This window comes from Eublepharis macularius, chromosome 12, assembly GCF_028583425.1.
Source record: "Eublepharis macularius isolate TG4126 chromosome 12, MPM_Emac_v1.0, whole genome shotgun sequence".
NCBI classification, from domain to species: domain Eukaryota; kingdom Metazoa; phylum Chordata; class Lepidosauria; order Squamata; family Eublepharidae; genus Eublepharis; species Eublepharis macularius.
The window spans coordinates 18,233,114-18,258,493 of NC_072801.1; the positions used below are offsets into that span (position 1 = coordinate 18,233,114).

General features: G+C 44.0%; 1 protein-coding gene across 3 annotated transcripts in view; it reads right to left on the bottom strand.

The window, feature by feature from the left end:
• Positions 1-3,785: 3,785 nt before the first annotated feature.
• ABCC6 (ATP binding cassette subfamily C member 6) overlaps positions 3,786-25,380 on the bottom strand; it is a 42,110-nt gene continuing 20,515 nt past the window's right edge. For all 3 annotated transcript variants that reach the window (XM_054992830.1, XM_054992831.1, XM_054992832.1), the window contains 18 exons: positions 23,891-23,978; positions 22,027-22,096; positions 21,658-21,784; positions 20,667-20,843; positions 19,924-20,091; positions 18,379-18,559; positions 16,882-16,945; positions 15,833-15,911; positions 14,474-14,681; positions 13,123-13,433; positions 11,024-11,223; positions 10,360-10,486; positions 9,716-9,817; positions 9,227-9,373; positions 8,291-8,449; positions 7,929-8,095; positions 7,209-7,403; positions 3,786-6,217 (listed from right to left, as the gene is read on the bottom strand). In XM_054992830.1, the coding sequence (XP_054848805.1) occupies positions 6,109-6,217; positions 7,209-7,403; positions 7,929-8,095; positions 8,291-8,449; positions 9,227-9,373; positions 9,716-9,817; positions 10,360-10,486; positions 11,024-11,223; positions 13,123-13,433; positions 14,474-14,681; positions 15,833-15,911; positions 16,882-16,945; positions 18,379-18,559; positions 19,924-20,091; positions 20,667-20,843; positions 21,658-21,784; positions 22,027-22,096; positions 23,891-23,978 (2,679 nt within the window). In that variant the 3' untranslated portion in view covers positions 3,786-6,108. The remainder of the gene's footprint in view (positions 6,218-7,208; positions 7,404-7,928; positions 8,096-8,290; positions 8,450-9,226; positions 9,374-9,715; positions 9,818-10,359; positions 10,487-11,023; positions 11,224-13,122; positions 13,434-14,473; positions 14,682-15,832; positions 15,912-16,881; positions 16,946-18,378; positions 18,560-19,923; positions 20,092-20,666; positions 20,844-21,657; positions 21,785-22,026; positions 22,097-23,890; positions 23,979-25,380) is intronic.

Below are 25,380 nucleotides of genomic sequence, written 5' to 3' on the forward strand. Positions count from 1 at the left end.
GTATTCTAAAATCGGAATGAACTAGTAAGTCCTTTAAGTTCCTAGTGCGGCGAAATCCTATTCTTGGTGGAGACTCACATCCCGGAATCTCAAGGAGGATGTGCCAGTACTTCCTAATGATCTTAGTAATCGGGCCAGATAGAGGAGAATAGTCAATGGCCCAAGAGATGCCCGTGGTTGCAGGATCCTTTTGCCTATAAGTAAGTAATTGCGGTCGGGTCAATCCATCAGCTTTTTTCATAGCACGGGAGATCACCCAATCTGGGTATCCTCGTGCTTTAAAAGCCCTTCCCATCCTGTTTGCCTCCCTATAAAAGTCAAAGTGGAATGACGCATTCCTCTTAATGCGCATGAATTGTCCCACTGGGATGTTTTTCTTTAAGACAGGGCGATGATGGGAAGTATACTGTAAATAAGCCGCCCTATCAGTCGGCTTCCTAAAAGGTTTTACCCCCAAGGAAGTGGCAGATCGCTTAAAGACAACCACATCCAAAAAAGGCACACTCTCCAAACTGCCATGGGATGTGAACCGTATATTAGGGTCTAGGCTATTAAGCCAGTTTACAAACCCCAGTTTGTAAACTGGCTTAATAGCCTAGACCCTAATATACGGTTCACATCCCATGGCAGTTTGGAGAGTGTGCCTTTTTTGGATGTGGTTGTCTTTAAGCGATCTGCCACTTCCTTGGGGGTAAAACCTTTTAGGAAGCCGACTGATAGGGCGGCTTATTTACAGTATACTTCCCATCATCGCCCTGTCTTAAAGAAAAACATCCCAGTGGGACAATTCATGCGCATTAAGAGGAATGCGTCATTCCACTTTGACTTTTATAGGGAGGCAAACAGGATGGGAAGGGCTTTTAAAGCACGAGGATACCCAGATTGGGTGATCTCCCGTGCTATGAAAAAAGCTGATGGATTGACCCGACCGCAATTACTTACTTATAGGCAAAAGGATCCTGCAACCACGGGCATCTCTTGGGCCATTGACTATTCTCCTCTATCTGGCCCGATTACTAAGATCATTAGGAAGTACTGGCACATCCTCCTTGAGATTCCGGGATGTGAGTCTCCACCAAGAATAGGATTTCGCCGCACTAGGAACTTAAAGGACTTACTAGTTCATTCCGATTTTAGAATACCTTTGGAAGAAAAATCCTTGCCGCAGGGGCATTTCCCCTGCGGACATTGCAGTGTGTGCGCCCTGTCTTGTGATCTTAGAGATATAAATTATCCGTCATCTAGCCAATCAGCCCAATCAAAAGGGTTCTCCACTTGTAATACTGATAATGTAGTTTACCTCCTTCAATGTGCCTGTCCCCTCCTATATGTAGGCTGCACTACCCGGCCGATCCGTCAGCGGATCCAGGAACACGTTTCACGGGTTAAAAACTGTAGTGAGATAACAACACTCCACCAGCATCTGTGGCAGACGCATGGTAGGGACAAAACCTTCAAATTTTCAGTATTGGAGGTGTTACCTAAATTGGGAGCGAATAAACGTCGCCTCTTGCAGGCAGAGATTAGATGGATTTTTAGATTAAAAACTATGGTTCCGCAGGGTCTAAATACTGAAATTGACTATTCAGTCTTCTTGTGATTTCCGTGATAACTTAAACCGGATAGGGACGGGCTCCCCTGACAGCTGTCACTATCTCTTGCTTTGACCAATTCTTTCTCCGTTTTTAATGAATGTTTTTGATTCAACACCCATTGTGGTGTATAAATAACTTGGATAATTAGGCAGACTGTGGAGTTCTCTGGTCTGTATTTGGGACGAAAATTCTCTTAAGGATATAAAGGATAAATACCCTTTCTAACAATATAATTTTAACATGAATAAAATATTGGTGTGCCTGGGGGGTCATCCGCAATGGAGAACATTTGTTCTTCAGGATTCCAATTTGGTCCTGTTCCCTTTTAAAAAAAGTAGACTCCATATATAGATGTGGGTCTTTTCAGGATCAGAGTTTAATGAAATGGTTCAGTGAATGCACTTAATTGATTTTTTTAATGATGACAGTATTTATGGTCTTAAGAATGATCTCCCCCTTACCTTTGAATGGACTTTACATTGACTCTGTACCTGGTGGTTAACTTCACGTGTTAAGATTATGTTGGAATCAAAATAGTGAGTATTAATTAGTGCATTTGGATATTGTATTTATGATTGTTATTGTGGCATGGTCTATGATGGACTTTTAATGATAATTTATAGGTTGGTGGCCTGATGAAGGTTTTATCCTGAAACGAGCCAAATCGAATGGGACCGGTAAGCTCGTTGCCACTCAGCGTTCCTGCCACTCAGCGTTACTGGATGCCTTCAATTAGCTTCCACGGACTTTGGGACATTATGCATTAACAGCAACGTGATTACCACTTACCTGTTGAATGTTCAATAGGATTTGATGAAACTTTTCTTGCTCCTATGATTATTGTAAATATTGAACTTTTCTTGCTCTTACGATTATTGTAAACAATTGTTATTGCACCCATTGTTGTAATTTTGAGTGTATCATTGTACATAGGGCAATATAATAATTCTTGGCGTGCTTCCTTTATATTTCCTTGGTACAGTCTTCTTGAGGAAGCCCTTTCCCTTTTGGTGTTCGCCTGGGTCACCAAGGTCAGGCTTGTCTACTCTGCCTGGCAGTGTCTTTCTAGGGTATCATGTTTTTCACACCACCTTCTATCTGATCCTTGTAACTGGAGATGCCGTGGACTGAACCTGGGACCTTTTATACAGCAAGCAGATGCTCTACACTTAGCCACAATTCCTACCCCCCCCCCACTATGAACTGCTATACTCTAATGCTATGTTACTTTAAGAACCTGTGCATGTCCAGAAACATAAATAGGAAGCCTGGTAGCAAAAATCAGATCAGCTAGAATTTGAGGAACATATGCAAATACAAGGATCAATATTCTGCAATAAGAATCTACAGCTTTTCTTTGCATTTCACATATATAGAATCTGGTAGCCTGAAAAGGGGGAAAAAGGCATCTGGTTCACACTTTTGGTTCAATTTATCATATTATCTGTGGTGCTATATAAAGCTGGATTGGGCACTTATCTCATGGAATTCCTTAATATAGGCAAAGATAAGTGAATTTGTGAAAGTGAATATTATGAAAGTAGTAGAAAAGAGCAAGAGTCCAGTAACACCTATAAGACTAAAAAACTTTGTAGTAGGGTATGAGTAGGATATGAGTTTTCCTGATCCACAGTACATGTCTTCAGATACAGCTAGAATGTGAGTCTATCAGTCCTTATATCTTAAAGAGTAGAGTGATTACAGAAGCTGAATGATAATAGTTGGAGAATGACAATGACAGGCATGATTGAATAGGGTCAAGTATGCAGAGAGGTAGTGGATGTGGAGAAATCAGCATTGGTAATGAGACAGGAAGCCTAGGTCTTGATTCAGTCCAGGCGGATGCATTGTCTTGAGCTTCGTTATCAATTTCAATTCAGCAGTCTCTCATTACGAAGGTATTTATTTATTTTACAACATTGATAACCTGCCTTTCTGCCCTCACCAAGGTAGCTGACAAATTAAAACATTCACAATAAAAATCACATTTTAAAACCACTAAAGCTACTTAAGAAAATCATTAAAACCAGAGCTAAAATACATGCAGAACAAAACAACGATGAAAAGTGTCAATTATTTGCTCCAAAGTCAACTGAGATCATGGTTGCGCATTGCAATGTAAACTAACCATGCCACACCCAGTTTTTGATGGAATGACCGTGAATTTTGCCAAAAGATTTTTTTAAAAAAAATTCCATTCTTTTTTTAGGGCTGCCTGCAGCCAACAAACAGTGTAACAACCAGCCATCCTGCACTGTATTGCGTGATGCTAACTTGGTTCACTGGGGTCATTTTATTTTGATTTCTTTGAATCCTAAGAGCAATGGAGTTACACTAAACAAGGCAGCATAGTGGCTAAGAGATTAAGCTATATGTCCCTGGTTAAAATTTTACCTCTGCCAGGAAATCACCAAGCACCAGCCTTAGACAAGTCAATGCTCTTTCTCGCTCTGTATCCCCTGTACTGTACTGTACAGTACAGTACAGTACAGTACAGTACAGTACAGTATGGACAATACTGTACTGACCTTCTTTACAGGGTTGTTGCAAAGATTGCAAGTAGAGAATGTTTGTGAAATGCCTTGAACACTCACACGTGGCTGCTTTATACTGGAGGCACACCCTTGGCCTATCAAGGTCACACTAGTCTTCTGGGACTGGCAGCAACTCTTCAGGGTCCCAGGTAGAGGTCTTTCACCTCTGTCACTACTTGATCATGGAGATAGGGGGGACTGAACCTGGGGCCTTCTCTGTGCAAAGCAGACACAGGCTCCCTCCTAATGAAATACACATGAAACTGCTGTCTACCAACTCAGTGAATTTAGTTGATTGAGGTCAGTGTTGTCTGCTCAGACTGGCGGCGCTCTCCTGAGTCGTAGGTCAGTTCTTTTACATCTACCACTCGATCTTTTTAACCTGAGTTGCCAAGGATTGAACCTGGGACTTCTGCATGCCAAGCGGATGCTCTATCACTGACCCGCAGCTCTTGCATTCAAAATGGCTGTATACAGGCGATGCATTTTAATTATCTGAACTTGTCCGTTATCTTCACTCCTTTGTTAGAATCAAAGAAACATTGGCAGTCAAGTGCAACATTTCTGAACATGTTTTGAATTTTTTTTACATTAAAACTATGAAGTTGCATAACATTTAACAAAATTGAGGCTGCAACAGAGTCTTGTGGGGCCAGTCTTCAAAGGACAAGATTATTCAGGACAGGCAAAAAAAAATGTACAGAAGGTAACATGTTTATAAAACACAATTTATGGAATTCACCTCTAAAAATGTAGTGAGAACTGACTTGAAAATGGGATTAGACAAATTCATGGCAAAAAAGGTCTATAAAGACTTGGTGGCTAAATAGAACCTCCATGTTCATGAGCAGTGTACCACTGAATACTGGGAAACAGAATGCAGGAGCAGATGGCTCCTTGGTCTGATCCAGCCAGGTCCAGTGGCAGCAGTTAGTGTATTTGGGCACCGGCCTGACAAAGAAGCAACCCTCAACTGCACCTTCTGGCTCCATCTCCCATTTCCCAAAGAGAGAAGTACTTAGGCTGAGGAGGACACAGAGGGCAAACTTCAGGCATTGCCCTGTGAAGCCTGGAAGCAGCCAACCCCCCACAATACGCAGGACTACTTCTCCTTTTGCCCTGGCCTGGACAGCCCGGGTAAGCCTGATCTCATCAGATCTCAGAAGCTAAGCAGGGTCGGCCTTGGTTAGTAATTGGATGGGAGACCTCCAAAGAAGACCAGGGTTGCAGAGGCAGGCAATGGCAAACCACCTCTGATAGTCTCTTGCCAAGAAAACCCCACCAGGGGACGCCACAAGTAAGCTATGGCTTTAGGGCACTCTCTACCACCACCACTTCTCTCCTTTTAGACCTCCTTTTGGACTAAGAATGCCAAAAGGCCTGTGAGAGAGACACTCTGCTTTATCCAGTGGATCTGCAGTTGGAGGTAGAAAAAAGAGACACACTTAGGGATATCAGTCCTGGCAGGAGGAAAAGGTGGGGGGATGCGCCTTCTGGGGCACGCTTCCAAGCAGTACTCTCCTGCGCTCCACAGTGGGCCGATTTCCGCCCATCTGGGACTAAACTGAAGCGCAGGAGCAAAGGTAGCTTATGACTGGGACAGGGTGGGGAGAAAAGAGCTGTGAATGACAGATCACTACACCCAAACCTGGATTCAACAGACTTCTCCTTTTGTTCTTATGATTGTATGCCACTGGCCTGCACTGGGCACCACAGCTAACAGCACAGGTCTTCCTTTTTGCCTGCTGGAATACCCAGTGCAGTCCAGATAGCTGCACAGCGGGCTTGAGCTGTGAGAATCTGGGCTGAGCATCCACAGATGTACCTTGGGCTCTGGGCAAGTCACTCTTTCAGCCTCAGCTGCCCTTCAGTTCTATGGAAAGAACAACAGTTACCTATCTGGCTGGGATGCTGCAAGGAGAAGCATTTGACTAAGATAAACAGCAGGCCCCACAGTATTGAACATTCCTGCAGCTCGGTCATACTAGTCCTGATTCTTCAGCCATTCTGTAGAAAAGTCCTTTCTGGGCTATTAACATCTCTGGAGTATCAAATTCTGCCACCCGACCATTCTCCATCACTAGAATCCTGCCAATGTCAGAAAAGAGGAAGTTCAGTGATGAGAGACATAATGTTGAGACACACAGTTCTGTGAGCTTCTTCTCCCATATGATCCCCCTCAGACCATGAGATCAGCCAATAAAGCCCTGCTACAGGTCCCAATCTTTTGTAGTTGCTTGTTTGTCAGATACTAGGAACATAGCCTTTTTTATGATGGCTCCGCAGAATCCTTTCCCTCCCCTCCTCACACTCCTGAGAGCCACTTTGGTGTAGTGGTTAAGACTGCAGGACTCTAATCTGGAGAACCGGGTTTGATTCCCCACTCCTCCACTTGAAGCCAGCTGGGTGACCTTGAATCAGTCACAGCTCTCCCAGAGCTCTCTCAGCCCCACCCACCTTACAGGGTGTTTTATTGTGAGGATAATAATGACATATTTTGTAAATCACTCTGAGCGGGCATTAAATTGTCCTGAAGGACGGTATATAAATCGAATGTTATTATTATTATTATTATTATTTATTATTGAAAGCTAGTTTAACTTGATGTCTTGCCTCCTTCCCAAGACCTTTCATTTCTGATCTGCCAGACTTTTGAAAAAGCTGATCCTATGCATTTCCGCTACTGGTTTCTGATACTCATTTTATTTATAAAGTTACAATCCCCGTTGAATTCTAAATTGGCTTCAGGACTTCATTATCATTTTGTTTGAATTTCTCTTGAATTTTAATGGACATTTTGGGATTTGCTTATCATGTTAGTTTTAAGCTGTTAACTGCTCCAGAAAGAGGGTTTAGACATTTTAAAAGGAATAAATTATTATTATTATGTTTGTTACCTGAGCATTCCTCAGAACAGCATATATAGTAGTATACACATTCTCACCCCATCCCCCACCTGCCATCATCACAACAAAAATGTGATGGTAAATTAGGATGACCAGTAGTGAGTATCATCATGACAAAGTCTCCAAAAAAGGAAGGCCACAAACTCCCAATTTTTACTGAAAAGACCTCCTACCTATCGCAGTCCATTATGGTCTTAACGCGGTGAGCTATGGTCAGGACGGTGCAGTCGCTGAATTGAGTCTTTATGGTGGACTGAATCTGTAGGTCCGTTTTGGGGTCCACTGCTGCAGTGGCTTCGTCAAGAACCAGGATTCGGGCTTTCCGAAGCAATGCTCGTGCCAGGCAGATGAGTTGCCTCTGACCAACACTGAAGGGGGGACAGAAGGGGACAGTTCAAAGCTCTAGTATCATACTGGTCATCAACACCTTGCAATTGACTAAATGCTCCCCTTTTCTTTTAGATGAGGGTTTGTGAGTAATCACGTATGCAGCTTCCTCGTATATCAGGTCAATCCATTGACCCATCAAAACCAACGGACGCTACCCTGACCTCCAAGGTCTCAGGGTCTTTCCCACGTGCCTACCAGGGATTCTTTACCTGGAAATGATGGGGATTGAACCAGAGACTTTCTACATGCAGAATCACCCACTCTGCTGCCGAGCTGTAGCCATTCCTTGCCACAGCTTGGGAGACATGAGAAGGTGGAAAAGGGATGCATGTGCCCAGACTGCTTTTGATCAGCAGCTTTTGGGGGCAGGACGCCCCTGCATATCAGTTGCTGGGGGGCGACAACGGGAGAGGGCGATTGCAGAACACTGACATGGTTCCCCTTCTCGAATCTCGATCAGCCCATAAGATCTCATGAGGGTTCTTTTTCTGTGTTTTGGGTACCTCAGATTTCCTCCCTCTTCAGAGCACTCGTAAGCCAAATGGTCCGGCAGATCCAAAATAAAGTTTTTGAGCAGAACCCTTTCCAGAGCCAACCAGATCTCCTCATCGGAGTACTCATCCAGCGGATCAAGATTCCTTCTGAGAGAACCTGGAAATAAGACTGGGTCCTGGGGTTGAGGAGAACATAAAAGAAACTTAATATAGGTGTAGTTTCATAAGTAGATGATATGAAAGGTGCTTTCTGAAATTCATAATCTTTGGCTTGGAAGCCCCTTAAGCATCAGTGTTAGGGGGGACAATCCCAATTTATATAGATAAGAAACACCCTTTCGTATTGCTGCTATTAGAAACCAATTTCCTACCTGAGGGATAATGTTTATCTTGCTTCTCAGGTCATGCAGACCTAACTGGGCAATGTTGACTCCGTCGATAGAGATTTCTCCCTTGGCTGCTTCCACTAGTCGGAGAAGGCCCATTGCTAGAGAGGATTTCCCAGCCCCTGTTCGTCCAGATATGCCAATCTAGGCAAATAACAAAAGTTATCGGCTGGCCTCTACTAGGGCCAGGGCCTTTTCAGTCCTGGCCTCAACCTGGTGGAACTCTGTCTGAGGACACTTGGCCCCGCCAGGATCTTGTATCATTTAGGCGGGCCTGTAAGACAGAGATGTTCTGCCAGGCATATGGTGGAGGCTAATTTTTAGTCCATCAGTGCCAAGCCTTCCACCTGTCTCCCTCTATGAGGGGTTATGGAGGGTCCACTGCGGGCTGCCCCAAAAAGGGGTACAGTAATCTATCTGTCTGCTACTACCTCCCCTTTGTGTATGCTGATGGGCAAGAGTGAAGGACTTCCCGCCTTGGAATGGTTTTATTGATTGCTGTTTTTATGCTGTGTTCATTGTTTTTATGTTGTATTTTAATCAATGTTGTACCTCACCCTGAGCCCACTTGTGGGAAGGATGGGTTAAAATATAACAAACAAACAAACAAACAAAAATAAACAAAGATTTGAGGTACTCTTGAGGCCCCCAACATTATGGAATTGTCTTCCTGAGAACACAATTGAAGAATATTAACTCTGGATTTTTCAGAAGGATGAATTTTTGAGGAATGTGTATGTAACTTGGATGATGTTGTTTGGGATGCTTTTTGGCTAGCTGGCACTGTGGGAGAATGGCTGATCAGGCCATTGATACTGTCTTTAAAAAAGACTCACTGGGTCTATGTTTGAGAGAAACACTTTTTGCACCAGCGTTTGTCTATTAAATTCACTAGAGAAGGTAAAGACCTGCATGACTTACTTTTTCTTGTCCATTGATCTTGATGTTAATATTCTTCAGAGACAACTCCAAGTCTGGTCTGCAGCGTAAACTGTACTCTTTAAACTCAATCATTCCTTCAGTGGGCCAGTTTTCATTCAGAAAGTTACTACTCAAAGTCCAAGGAGCCTGGAAAAAGTACAAAACCACATCTTGTATTCAGGCTTGCATTACCGCAACTACAACCCAGACAGAAGGGCCACAAAATTTGGTGAAATGTCTAAAAATGTTCACTTGGATGTTTATCTGGTGGATTACCCTTGGTACAACTGTACCTCTGTTTAAAATTACTTCTTCAAAATTACTTTTGCTGTGCTCAGTTATTATATACAACCACGTGCAATTTATCATTTGGCCTAAACCATAGCAATTTAACTAAGCTTTTGATACAGAAGGAAGGAGTTTGCTAGCACAGAAGGAGCTTTAATAATATGTTTTTTGTGGAAGAATTGAAAATTCAAAATAACTTACTTCTTTGGGTGTCTCTGAGTAGTCTCTCACTCTCTCTACGGACATAATGTTGTTCTCCATGTCTGTCAAGGAACGTACCATCCAATTCAAAATACCTGTCACCTGGCCAAAGGAAAGAGAAACACAAGATTTGGCTCCAAATCCAGAACCCATATTAAGATATTTTCTTAGGACACTCACCGACACAAACACATGTATCACCATGCCTTACCTACGCCTTAGCTCTAGTGGTGGTGGTGGGGAGATAGGTATATCTATTTTTCCTTCATGGGGCAAAAAGCTGTCATGGGGGACATTTAAAAAGGAAAAAAAAACATATGGGGATGAGCTAACTCCTACTCTCCCCTAGTCCTATTCTCCCAGTTCCTACCATGTCCTTCCAGTACTGCTTTTTGAGGCTAGCTTACACATGGAAGAGACTTCTTTTGTTTCAGTTGAGAATTTTGTTTTGTTTGCCAATTAATGGCATCAGGATACAATACAAAGACCCTTATTATAGGCCAGGTCAGTGCCCTTTGGATGGGAAGACTTCCTGGGAAATCCCTTTTATTAAATTCTATACACCACCTTTTATTAGATTCTATGAAAGAATAAAGGTGAGATATGTGTAATGCATATACAATATAGGCTTTTCAAAAGGTTACCTGAAGAGCGCAAGAAACGGAAAAGCCAACCATTCCTGGGCTGAGGTGTGGCTTGCTATTCACAGCAAGTAAAGCGGCGAAAAGGACAAGAATGTTGCCTAGGAGCTCCAAGTTTGTGGCCAGCCACCTGGAACGCAAAGACCAGTGTTAGGACTTCACCGCCTTTCCGGTTATTTGGACTGTGGGTGGTTTTTATTAAGCAGAGACAGCGAAAAGAGGAGGACACTCAGGTTCTGCCCGGGGACAGCACTACCTGGGATGAAACCCTTCCCAATCTTTACACCACCCCTGCGCTCTTGTGCCACGCCCTTCTGGGGACCCACAGGGTCAAGCCTTTCCAGAGGCATGCCAAGAAGGCTGTTGTTCTCGCCCCAAAGTAAGTCCAAAGGTGGCCAGGAGGAACACAAGAAAAAGATTTCAACTTTGGGCCTCTAACCTTCGGCCTCCATGTCCTTCTTGCGGGCCTTCCAAGTATACACAGTTGACTACTGTGTGATAATACCCCTGGTCTGATCCGTCATGGCTGCTCTTATGTTCTAAGCTAAGTGGTAAGCACGTATGCAAACAGCTCTTTGGCAGCTGACTAAATAGTGACCCTTCTGCTTGCTGGCGCCATATCCTCTTCTTAGTAACCTTCAGCCTTTGAAATGGCGGCTTTCTATACCTGTCAGCCACCACAGCAGGAAAAGAGGCCCTCTGGTTTTCATCCACCCTGAAGTCGTTCTGCAAAATGAACCGCCGCTGGTCTTTGTAGGCACGGATGCTGCTGCTTCCTTGAAAGGTCTCCACAATGTGGGAATAGACTAGGGAACGGCTGAGGGCTTCCAGGCGTTTTAGCTGGCAGGAGGTGGTGACGAAGAAGCTCTGACAGAACAAAATGGAGAATGAAGGGTCCAGTTTCTTCTCAGAATGGCAAGGCCTGGCAAGACCTAATGCCAGTTTGTAGGTATGTCAGGCCTGGCCCAGGTGGGTCAATAGCCCGTTTTAAAATGCAATGGCATAAGTGCAGAATACATGTGGGAAACTGGTCACATGAAATGATTTCTGATACAGTTTGGCCTCTAAACCCAATATAAAAATTTTAAAATAAATAAAAACTGTTCTCCTGGACACCCAACAGCCCAAGATTGGCTCTTAAATTAACTCATATTCAAAACCACGTCTTTACTTTAGCTCTGAAAAAAACTCAGATTTGTTCTAACTCCCATCTAAATCTTCACACTTCCATCTTTTTTTTTAAAAAACAGTTGTTTTGGGCCCAGAGATGCACCTCCGAGATGCTGATATCTGTAGCAATTCTGTTGCTAGGAATGATGTTGAAAGCAGCTTTTCAACCCGTTTGTCAGCCATTTCCTCAGACACTGAAAACCAACAAGGTTCTCGCGGGTGTATACGGTTAAACCAAAAGGACACAAGTCCCCCCGTGAGCTCCTGATATAGGATCTACGTGTGTACATTGAGGGGGGTGTACCGCTTAAGTAATAAGTCTGATAATTTGTGGTTAGATGGTATTTGATTACTATTAGCACTGAGCCCTTTAAGAACTATAAAAGGAGTAGTTGTAAGCTGGAATTGATATGTGATTTATTGAAGCTTGCGGGGGACTTGTCCCTTTGGTTTATCTAAGGGTCAAACCACACAAGACAAAATACACTTAAATTACACTCGAATTACACTTGAATTACAAAATATACTCGAATTACCTGTGTAATTCGACTGTATTTTGTCTCATGTGGTGAGACCCTAATTTCCTCAGACACTGCAATGGGACACAGGATTTGGAGCTTTCTAAAGTGTCAGCGCCTCACCCCACCTTGGGACAATCTTTGGCCAAGACCTTTTTGGAGGTCTACCACAATGGAGAATCTGATAGAACGACTAGACATGGGCTATTTCCACACGGCTTACCTTATTCTGCAAAATATCACACGAGAAGACGCAAGAACAGCGTCTTCTTGCGAGATTTTGCGCGAGATTTCACTATTTTGCAGAATAAGGTAAGCCGTGTGGAAATGGCCCTGGGCACGAACAGAAAAAAAAACACCAACATGGTGTTTGTTGTTCATTGCCATCCTTGAACAACGAACAACGAACACTGATGAACATGACCTGTTCACGAACATGTTTGTTGTTCATGGGGGCCAGCAGGCTCTCCTCCAGCCATCAAGATCCCTACCACATCACTCCCAGAAACCCTACCTGAGCAGGCACCAGGAAAGGTACCAATAATAAATAATAGCTTGGCCCCAGAGCCTGGCAACAGCCCTGGAACTTGAAGAGATAGATCCCTATCCCACCACACACAAAGAAAATTCAAGCTCCAATGCACTCTCCCTGTCTCTCTCTCAAAATGCCAACAGCAACTGTCTCTCCCTCACTGTCTGCAAAAGCAGAGCTGGGAGCCCCCTTCCCCCCTGCTCTTTGCTTCCTTGCAACAAATTTGGAGCTCCACACTTGAAAGGAGGACCTGCCTCTCAAGTTAAATTGGGCTTAGATTGGGGTTTCCAGGGCAACATCAGGAGTTCAGACAGAGTTCAGGCAGTCCCTGCCTCCGGTTGCCAAGGGAATTGATTGCAGGTGCCAGACTGTCTGGCTTGACAAACAGCAATGAACGAGGCTTGCAACGACCACCTGTTCGTTTAGAATGGGGCCTCACCAAACAGCTTGTTCGCGAACAGCTGGTTTGGGCTGTTCGAGGCTTTTTAAAGTTTGTGTTGCTGTTTGTGCCCATCTCTAAGCATGACTACTGGAGGTCTTTCATACCTGGAGCACAGCATACAAGGCGGTCAGGGGCACAACAGCCACCACAGCTATTGGCGTGGCTACTATGATTGCAAGGTAAATCTCCAGCAGATGGAACATAAATCCCAGCAAGGATTTCAGCTTGTCTGGGATGATAGAATCAATGGCATCCATTTCTTTGGAGAAGCGGTTAAGCAGGTGACCAGAGGGTGTTTGTTCGAAGAACATCATGGGAGATTGGATGATGTCCTGAAGAAGGTGTGAAAAGAGCTGGCGGGATGCCATTGCTCCAGCCAGGAACACAGTGGCTGTCGACCCAAACTTGCAGATGGCTGCAATGCAAAAGAGATTCCTTTTGGCTCAGGAGCATGTTATCTCCTTTCAGTGATAACATAAATATTAAGATGTCTTAGTGATTTCTTTTTAAATTAAAAACTCAGTACTGTGTCAGTGATTAGAAAAGAATGATGAATGACGGTAATGGGTGTACTGAGTGCCAAACAGCAGAAAAACAGACAGGGATAGAAGAATGATAGATGGGGGCCACAGGGCAGGGGAAAGAGTTGTGCAAACCCTGTTCCCTGTTCCCATCAGTTGCAGGTGAGCAGCCATGCTAAATTCAAGCCCAGTAGTACCTTAAAGACTAACAACATTTCCCAGGGTATAAGCTTTCAGAAGACAAAGCTCACTTCACCAGATACTTCGTTCTATTTAAGGTGCCACTGGACTCACATCCTGCTGTTCGTTCTATTTAGATCTGACAAAGTCTGACTTGCAAATAGTTATATCCTGGAAATTTTGTTGGTCTTTAAGGTGCTACAGAACTTGAATTTTGTACCCCTAAGAGGAACCCATGCCAAGCTCCTGGAATGACAGCATCTTCCTGGTGCAATTTCGCGCGAGAACTGCCGTTCTCACACAAAATCATGCCAGGAACATGCTGTCGTTTCGGGAACTTGGCGCGATGTTCCGTGGCTGGTAAGCAGTGTGAAAACGGCCTAAGAGACATTGTCTCTGCTTTCACACACAATAATTAATGCACTTTAGTGATTGTTTGCAAGGGGTTTTTCCTGTGTGTAACAGGAAAATTCACTTGCAAAAGATCACTAAAGTGCATTGAAAGAGCATTAACCAACATGTGCAAAAGTAGCCCATATCTAATCTTAGTTCCCCCAAAGTTGTAGGCCTTTGCACTGCATACTCTTGTTTGGCTTCCTGTGCAAAACCTGGCTTCCCCCCAGCCCACCCCAGCCTGGCCACTGGTACCAAATACACTACCTGCAGCAACTGCATTCTGGGGGTGGGGGATTATCTTCAAGGAGAAGGGCAGAGCAAAGAGGGGACAGACAGAACAAAGGGGGTTGGAGCCAACCTTGAGCAACCCCGAGGAAAAAGAAGACTCCTACGCGGATCTCTGTGTGCTGCTGTGTTCCATTGCAAACAGGGTCGCTAGCCCAGAGGCTCAGCCAGTAACCACGGCAAAATGAGGCTGCTTGCTGGCAAATGAAGAGAAGCATGATGTAGGCCCAGAAGAGAGATCCTCCCGCTCGCAGGTAGCTCAGGTAGACTGAAGCCTTGACCTAGACCAGAAACAAGAAGGAAGGAAGTGTTGGGGGTCGGGGGGGGGAATGAACACATCTTTGGACCTGATACTCCTCTGCCATCAAGTTTGCAGGGTGGCCTTGGACTCCTCATCCTCCTTCAGCCTAGCCTACCTTACAGGATTGTTGTGAGGGTCAAATTCTGAGGTTGGGATGCTTCTACATCATCCCGACATTGAAACAAACAAACAAGCTTTCTCCAAAACAATATTTTGGCATCTATACTCCTCCTCCAATGATATTTGCATGTACCTCTATTAGAGGCCGGCATGCAACTGAAAGCACAGAATCAGTAGTGAAAAAAGATTAAGATCAAGCAGAAATAGAGTTGTCACCGGGCTGGTTCGTGGGGTTTTTTGGTTCGTATTTAGGTTCGTGCCCATCTCTAGCCGGGAACCAGGCCAGACTAGGCAAGAAAAAGCACATAATTTTAGTCTGGGACAGGTACTGACAACCTGTCCAGATTAAGAAATGAGCCTGGGAACTAGGGTTGCTAGGTTCCTTAAGTCACCCGGTGGGGGACTGGGAACCTGGCACTCACCCTCCGTGATCTTTGTCATCGCGCATGCTCCTGGCATGCATGATGACATCACTTCCAGGAAGTGACGTCACCACGAGGATCAAAGGGCAGCCCAGCGTGTGCTCCTGCGCTCGCCAAAGGGCTGAATCACCCCCCTCCTGTGGGCTCAATTTGGCCTGAAATAGTCCTGTTGCGGGGTGCAGGGGCATGCTACACCACCCGGGGGAGCACTGCGCTGCCGGAGGGGGTGCTGGCCAGGTAAGTGAGATCGGTGGGGAGGAGGTGGGAGCAGGGGTTCCCCCGCCCCGGGCAGGGTAATGGCAGCCGTACTGGGAACCCAGGCTTTATAGGCCCTGAGAATGTGTGATTGGCTTATGAAGAAGCCTGGAAAGAGGAAGAGCAGTGTAACTTGCACCTTCCCCCTGCGTGGCTACAAACGTCAGAGACCCCCTTAGACTGCTATCCTATGCATATACTGAACAAGGGGTCATGCTTCCTTGCAGGTAAACAGTGATCCCTTCCAACCTATGATCATGTACTACACTGGTTACAGCAAACAAACAGACAACCAATAAAAATACTATAAATGAAAAAACCTCTCTCAAATTACCCTGCCAGTTAATTCTCTCTCTCCTGTTACTGGTTCGGTCATTTCCTCCTCTGTTAATTTGTGTCCACCTCTCTCAAGCCTTCATGGGAAACAAAGAAAAGTTTGTTCAAGGTGGAAAACATGGATTGCACTACACTGTGGTAACACAATAAAGTATCCTGGCTGATAGTTGCACTGATATATTATTTCGGAAATTTTACCTTTCTAGCAGTTTACAAAATGGTTACAAATGCAAAAAAATACTAAATATACCCCCCTTAAACACACTTTAAATTCACATACACCAAAGAGCAATAGAGGTGTCATAAAGGAATAAAAACCCAAACCACCAAAGAGCAAGAAAAATCAGAGTCGATAAGATGGAGCGGTGGTCCGATTAAGAACGCCTTCCCGGGAGAAAGTCTAGTAGAATAGATAGGAGGAGGATTTAGAATAGACCTGCTTAAGATTGCTCTCGTGGTATAAACCGGATTGGGTTGATTGGGTGAGGCATAGCAGAAGGGTCTCTCAGGTTCAATAACTAACAATAGCACATGCTGAAAAGGATACTTCTCTGTCCAAAACTCTGGAGATCTGCTGCCAATCAAAGCAGACAATACTAAACAAAAACTGACCGATGGCAGACTTGGTATAAGAGAGTTACCCACACACAAACTCGGTTTGCCTCTGAGAGACAAATCACTGGTTACAAACCTCAGCAAGCACATCTCCTCTTTGGTAAATTTGATTAAAGACAGCTTCCCCTTTCCCGAAGATGTTTTTCTAAAATTAAGCTATCTCAAAAGAAGGATAAACAGTACAACTACCACACAACTTTGCTATATCACAATATGCAGCATTCAAACACGTTAATCAACTAAAAGGATCTTTTATCGCTCCACAGTCTGAACTGTAGCCTGTAGCTTCGGATTCGAGAGCCATCATTAAATCCATCAACCCCACACATTCACTTTCACATTTACATTTTGTTCTCTTTTGCACAGCACCATAAGAATAAAACCATGAACAGATACAAAGAAATGCCTTTGAAGGATGCAATTTGCACTTACCCTCCAAGCTTTCCTTGATGGGTTACAAGCCCTGATGGAATCATCTCATAACCATTTCCTTCACCTGTGGAAACAATATGTGTCAAAACCTGCGAAGAGGCATGAATCAGTCACATGGAAAGGCAATATCTGAAGGTTCACTTCCTTCCACAGGAACCTGCCAACCTGTCAAGATTTTGTTCTCACTGCTTCAAAGGTTAGGTGGATAGCAACTGGAGAGAAGAGCCTTTTCTGAGTTGGCCCTCCTGCTCTAGAACGTTCTCTTTAAACAATTCTGCCCAGGATTGTTATGATCACTTTTTAAGATAACCAGTTAAAGATCGTTCTACGCATATAGCGAGGCTTGCCAGTTACCCAGTGCCAGACAATATCCTGGGGGTTTGCCCCGTTGCCCACCGATCACTGGCGATAGGTGGAGGTGGCAAGGCCCCCAAAGATCACCCACCACCAGCAACCAACCTGGGAAAGCATGCACTGAGCGTGTTCCTAATGGGATGAGACGATGTCACTTCCTGAAGTGATGTTGTTGTGCAGGTCATGGACATACTCCTGCGCTTCACAGGGGCCAATTTTAGCCCCAAATGGGCAGAATTTGGCCCACAGAAAGTGTGGGAGCACACCTGTGGCCAGTGTGATGACATCACTTCCTGGAAGTGACATAATTGCACGCGCACTTTGAGTGTGCACAAAAAAATAGAGGCATGAGGCACAAGGTAAGTGCTGCCCCCACCCGGTAGGGTATAGGGACCTAGCAACCCTACATATAGCAGCACAAGGAAGTTGGGTTCTGGAAGTGGTGGAATGTGCTGTACCATTCAGTTGAGGGGGTGATTACATCTTTAATGCTCATCCATCCCAAGAGCTCCCTAAATAAATAAAATCTGTTTCAGGAATAAGCTCCTTAAATAAACAAACCTGTTTCGGAAAAAAATGCCTGGACTCTCATCAGCTTGCCCTAAAAAATCCCTCCTTTCTGAAGCAAAACTACATATTCTGATGTTGTGTTTTCATGCATCTACAGATGTGCCGCAATTTCTCAGCTGCTCTTAGCCTTGCATGCCTTCCGAAGCAGGCTGAGTTTTCATCAGACCATGCTTGGGTTTTGTTTGGCTCATTTACTGGACTATTAGTTTGTGTCCACTGTCACAGAAACCACGGAGGGGAGGTGGCATGGTACAGCCTGATCTCGTCAAACCTTAGAAGCTAAGTAGGAAAAGAGGAAGTCCCAGCATGAGATCAACTCAGTACATGAAGACCTGGCCTTCAGTTTGCAAGACCTGAGCAAGGCTGACAATGACAGGCCAATTTGGAGGTCATTTATTCCTAGAGTTGCCATAAGTTGGAAGTGAGTAGATAGCACATTCATGCATATACAGAATCCACGACCAATACAAGCCTCAACAGCTGATGGGCTCATTCCACTCAGCTACTCAATGAAGTAATAATCAGCCTGTCATTTCAGTAACTCTGAGAAGTAGAGTGGGTGACCCACAATACCTGGCAAAGCCTGGTCCTCTTTCTTTTTGGTATTGAGAGACTCCAGGAATTCTGCAAAAGTCCCATCTCTCTGCACAAGTTCCTGGCAGGAGCCGGTTTCGGAGATCTGTCCATTGGCCATCACAATTATGTTATCCACTTGGGACAAAAGGTGGACTGCGTTAGTCACCAGAAGTCGAGTCTGGGAGGAAAAGAAACAACCCCCGTCGGCTTCATTATGGCCACCACAGCCTCCTCCTTGAGCCCCTAATCGGAAATTGACATCAGACATGTATATTTCAAATGGGCACATTTGTATACTCTTTTTTCAGAACACCAGCTCTGCTTTCTACCTGTTTGACTCTAAGACAACACACTGGAGCCTTTCAGATCCCAAATACCAAAGGCAGTCTAATCAGCAATTAGGGGTGTGCACTGAAAAGATTCCCATTTCAGTTTTGGATCCAGGATTTCTGAAGGAACGATGTGCTGTCCCTTTTTTCTGCATGGGGCGTTGCAAGTCTCAAACCTAATCCATTCGTGTTTTTTCATGATCAGGAGTTTTGGCTCTGTTGTTTGCAACGAGAGCTTCCAGGCTCTTTGGGGCAGCTGTTTTTGCACTTAACAGCACCAAAATCTCACAGAACACAGACCTCCCTCTAAACTCTCAATCCACAGAGGTTTTCCTCAGCTACACCACACACACAACAACAACAACACACCCTGAAGAAGGCAAGTGTTGGCAGAGGCACACTATGGCCGGAAGCTGGCAAAGGGGTAGCAGGGTAATGGCAGCATCATAAACAATCCTGCTTTATGTTCACTTTTTTCTTTTGGTATGATGGTATTAATCCCCCCTTCCGTCACTAAACAGACCTGTGTTTTCCTCGTAAGTTTTCCTTTTGCTGTGGGCAGGCAGAATTATTTTTGAAAGGGCAGAGGAGCTGATTGGCCCACAGGATGGGGGGAGACGGAGCAGTCCTAAACAGGTCTACTCAGATGCAAGTCCCTTTTTATTCAACAGTGTTTACTCCCAGGGAAGTGTCTTTAGAATTACAGCTTATGACTAAAGCTTGCACATTCCCCCTTCCAAATGTTTCCAAAGCCAATAGGTGGGAAGGTGGGTGTCTTCTTATGAGGTCCAGATTGGCAGGGAGACAAGGAAGTGCTATTTGCCCAGGTAGCAATGGGTGGGTGGGGTGGGTAAGTGGGTGGGGGAGATGCACTCACACATGCTGTGCACATTCCCAATTCCCAGTGACAGGGTTAAGTAATAACAGAAAGCGTCTCTCATCTTGAGATCCGATTGGTGAATGCTGTTAAGGAAAACAAGATGCTGCCATGCAAGCCCAGTGCCCGCCTGGTGCTGCCACTGCAAGGTAAGAAATGAAACACACAAACTTTTTGGTGGGAGGATGTTACTACAATTTGATTTCCCGGATTTCATTCCCCATTATGGAAGTGGCTTTTAATGAACTGAAACAGCAATTTTGGGGTGTATTTCCAGATTGTTTGTTTCATTTTGCACACCACTATCAGCAATACAGGAAATCGTCTCAATCATACCTTGTCCTTCAGCAAGCCGTTGGGCCCAATGACCTGCTCAAAGATATGCTGGCCAACCTGAGCATCCACTGCAGACAGCGGGTCATCTAGGAGGTAAATTTCAGCTTTCCTGTAAACGGCACGGGCCAGGCTGAGTCTCTGCTTCTGTCCTCCAGAAATATTTATGCCCTATGGAGCCATGAAGCGTTTCTTTTACCCAGAACACACATATACCTTGTTAAAAAATTCAAGTAGAACAAAAAGAGCTTTTCATCTACAAAGCTTAAAAATGGGAGTTTTTTATGTCCCTTATGTAAGTAGATAGATAGATAGATAGATAGATAGATAGATAGATAGATAGATAGATAGATAGATAGATAGATAGATAGATAGATAGATAGATAGATAGATAATTTATTGTATATGGCCATAGGCCTTCACAATCCAAAACCTTTCATTAAAAAGACAAAAAAATACATGAAAACAAATATAATTACATGCATATAAATAAAATGCATTATATCTAAAAAGTAAAAAATAAACAACATTAAAACCAAACAGCATTTTCTTCCAATGGGCTGTAGTACTGAAATGGAGACATTGGGAGGAAGGGAAAAGTCTTAGGATATGGTGAGCCCCCCCCACCTTTTAAAACAAAAGGGAGTCTTGCGCAGGGCAGGGAATCAGCAACCTGTGGGGGGGGACCCCCCCATCACTGTTATATCATTTCACCTTTCGGTCAAAACAGATAGCAAGTCACGAACCTTCTCTCCTATTTGAGCTTGACTTCCGGCAGGAAAGCCACGCAGGTCTGGCTGCAGGGCACAGGCTGTGATTCCTCTCTCGTACCATTCCCTGTCTATCCCTTGTCCAAAAACTACATTGTCTTCCACAGAAGCATTTTGAATCCAGGGCTCCTGGGGAACGAAAGCCACCGTACCCTGTGAAAATAAGCAGATGTCATCAAATGCAGGGAAGGATCAGCATTGCCATACATGGAGAGAACATGGATTCCTGCAGTGCGGCTAGTCTGAGTTTTTAAACCAAACTGAAAAATAAAATCCTATACATTATGTGGAGATAGGCATTTAGGGCCTCCTCTAACCCTCGCTAGTTAAGCACACTAGGCTAATGATGTATTGCCAGAGCAAGGATGGTGCTAAAGATAATTTGTGGGGCATTTAAACATGTCAGGTTGGCAGAGCTAGGAGAAGACGGGATATGTGTACAGTGATGTCATGGGCACTATCCAATTACGTGCCTCCAATTCTGGCACAATCACAATTCACTCAATTTTCCAATAATCAATTTGTGACTGCATTTCCCAGCAACTTGGCATGCGTTTGGAGTGTAGGAAAAACAGTTTCTCAGGGACACAATAAAAAGTGTTGAGAGGGGCTATAGAGCCACTGCTTTGCATGCTCAGTCCCTGGCATCTCCACTTACAAAGTTCAGGTATCTGAAGAAGTGAGCTGTGACTCACAAAAGCTCATACCCTCACACAAATTTTGTTAGCATTATAGGTGCTACTGGACTCTCGCTTTTTTCTGCTGCTATAGACAGACTAACACGGCTCCCCATCTTGATCTATCGCCAAAGTTCAGGTAGTAAGGGATGTAAAAGGCCTGTACCTGAGCCCCTGCATGCCAGTCACAGTAGACAATATCTTAGTAGGTCAATGATCTGAGTCCGTGCTAAGGCAGCTGCATGCACTTACAAGCTTAAAAGACTGCCTGGGACAGGAAAAGGCTTTACCTTCAGGGCAACACAACCTTCTGTTCTCTTCATCTCACCAAGTAACGCTGAGAGTAAGGAGGATTTGCCCGCTCCAACCTGGCCAACCACAGCACATAGGCTACCCGGGGGTACAGTAAGATTAATCCTGCAATGACAATAACATTAAACATCCAGTGAGCTTCTGGCCCTTAGCACCTATAGAAAAACACAACACTAATAGTCTGAAATGGTTGTCATTGTGTTTTAGGAGGGACAGAGAAACCCCCCGCCGACATTGCCCTGACTGAATAAATTTAGCCTGGAAGATCACCCATCGGCATGCTTCGATAATCAACAAAAATCAGAGGAAATGTTCTTAGAAACCCCCAGTTGTACACAACCACCTACTTTTTAAGGCACGGAGGGTATTCTCTGGCCCAGCTGAAAGTTCCGTTCCTTACAACAACACGGTCTTGTACTGAAGAGACAAAACACAAAATTTATTGTCCCTCTATGATTGTTCATTTGCTGCAAGTCAATGTGGTGAGAGTTTCTGGCTAGGATCTGCAAGTTCCAGGTTCGAATCCTCAGTATGCCGTAGAAGCTTGCTGTGTGACCTTAGGCCAGTTGCACTGCTTAACCTACCTCACACGGCAGTTGTTGTGAGTATAAAACAGAGGAAGGGGAACGGCTATTAATAAGATAAAATAAGATAAATAACAATACAATAAGAATCAGTAAGATAGTTATGACAACAAGAATTACTGCCAACTTAAGTGGAGTATAAAATTAAAATAAATGCTCGTTTAATTTCCCCCCCTTTAAAAACTGATTTCCCTCCTTTATTTGTTCATTACATTTGTATTTTATCTTTTCTCCCAGGAGGTAAGAAGAGCTGTTGAGCCACATATCAAGCCTCCCAACTAGGTTAAGTGACTGATGGACGCATCATGATGCCCGGTACCTAGTCAAAGCATTGGTCCAGCTACCCTACCACTGTCTGTAACTCTCCAGGGTCTTTGGTAGACAGCAAAATAGTAAAGAGTCCAGTAGCACCTTTAAGACTAACCAACTTTATTATAGCATAAGCTTTCAAGAACCATAGCTCTCTTCGTCAGATGCATTTAAGACTAAACAACTTTATTGTAGCATAAGCTTTTGAGAACTCTCAAGATGCATCGTACAATAAAGTTGGTTAGTCTTAAAGGTGCTACTGGACTCTACTATTTTAACATGGCTAACTCCTCTGGATCTTTGATAGAGAGTGGCTCCTTTTGTGTTTGTCCAGGGATTGAACCTGGGACTTTATGCTTGTAAAGCACTGAGCTATGGCCCTTCCCCTCAGGTTAACCAGTGACCTTCATACCTGAATACGTTATGATAGAATCTCCCATCCAAAACCAATCCTCTCCCTCAAACGCTATGTTCCCACTAGCCTTGATTCACCACCAGCGATGTGATGCCCCATCTACATACTACAAAGATATGGTAGGTATGAGGAAGAAAGAAGCCTGAGTGGAAGCAGGCCAAGCTACATTTTAAAAAATCCACTGCATGTAGAAAACGAATATGCCAAGGATAACATATCATCTCCGTGATATGTTAGTTTTTGGGGATGCAGGATAGAAGTCCAATAAAATAAATACATTAATTTAAAAAACAATGGAGAAGCGTTTATAAGAGAGATCAAGATAATCAGAGAGAACATCAGTAAAGAGATAGGGACCATAGACTTTACTATTGCGTGCTATCATGTAAGTATGATCCTAATGGGCGGTTCTGTGTTATTTAATATGTAAAATTGCTTGTGCTCTGTTTCAGCATTTCTTCAATTCTGTATTGGATTTCTGCTGGTTTTCAAGCTTTGCATATTTGCATTTATATACTCCATAACATTGTTTGTTAAAACGTCTTTGAAACTTACAGTTTAATCTGCCTTGGTCTCAGTGAACATGGCAGACTATAAATAACATAAATAACTAAATAACTAAAAAATTAAATAAAAACCTGCTGAACTTCCACCAATGCTCAGAATTTCATTCATTCATTCATTCATTCATTCATTCATTCAGGATATGTCTGTGCTGCAACCTCTTCAGAATCCTGCTCAATGCCTTCTGGTTTTCTGAGTTGCTTCATAACAACTCAGTTATGGCATTTTTGGCACAGAGTACAAAATTTTGGAAGAATATAGACAGAGCCAACAGTGGATTAGCTGGAACAGATGGCCTCTAAAATACAGAGAGCAAATTCTCCCCAAGGTGGTACTTACTGCACTCTAAAGAATTGCAGTCCACTGCCGGTTGTTCCAGCTCTTCGAGACAGAGGAAAGTGGCTAAACGTTTCAGGGAAACCTTGGCCTGGAATAAAACACAAATGTAACCCTCATCTGAAGGCCTGTGCCGTGGGCTTCGTGGCAGCTTTAAACTCCATCAGACTGGAGCTCTCACTGCCCTGTATGAAAATATATCTATCTGCCTAAGTGAGATTATTCATTCTCCCAGCTCAGTATTTTCTACTGAGACTGGAAGCAGCTCTCCAAAGTTTCGGGCACAGAAAGGACTTTCCCAACACTGGCTCATCTGAGACCGAACCTGGAACGTTCTGCATGCAAAAGAGGTGCTCTGCTACCAAACAGCAGCCCTTTCTTTGAGACTAGGAAGCATGACCATTGTTCTCTTAGTGCATTCTCACCTCCTCTGATCACAGAGAATGGTGTTTCCCGACACCACTTGTCTTACATCCTTTAACTGGAGATACCGGCCACGGAACCTGGGATCTTTTATTTCTTTAGATACATTTATACCACACTTCTCTTCCCAAAGCAGTTTATCAAATCATTCTCCCTTCCTCTATTTTATCCTCACAACCACCATTATGTGAGAGCTAAACTACAAGAGATGAATTACACAAGGACGCTCATGTGAACGGAGGCGCAATGTTAGCCAGGAAGCTGAATTTTAAAAGATGGATTGGAAGGCTCTGTCCATTTCCACTCTCTACAGAACCTCAAAGATGGTTCCTCAGAGGGTTTGTTTATTTCCTTTTCACCTCCTAGAAGGTGAACCTAGAAGGGGAGGTGAAACTGACAGAGCTTTCAAGAGGCAAAGAGGAAATTAACAAACCCTCCTAGGAGCTATCCTTCCCAGCTCTGTAGAGAGGGGAAACTGACAGAGCCTTCTGATCTGTCTTTTAAAACTCAGCTTCCTGGCTAACATTGCAGCTCCCTTCATGTGAGCATCCTTGTGTAATTGGTCTTTTGTAGTTTAGCTCTCAGGTAGGTTAGGCTGACAGAGAGTGACTGGCCCAACGTTACCCAGCGAGTCTCTGTGGCAGAGTGGGGATTTGAATCTGGGTCTCCCTCACAGGTTCTGCCACGGATGAGCCTTCTCATAAGTCACTGGGAGCCCACACATGAGACAATGGGGTATGAGGTACAGGATATCTCCCCTGTGATTTCACCCCTGATCTGAAACACCCTGTCCAGCTACTATTTTCTCACCTGGGGAAACATAACAGGTACTAACATGGGCATGGCTGCTTCAGTGGGGCATAGAATACAAATCCAAAGACTAGGCAACCCACAACCAGAGGGATAAGAATATCATAAATACAAATGAATGCCAAGATCAATAAATGTAAATGTATAAATATCAATAAATATCAATATATAAGCATATAAGGTGACTGCATGCTGATATAAAAATATTCATAAATATTCATACAAATTACAAAAAGCATACCAAGTAATATCGATCATAT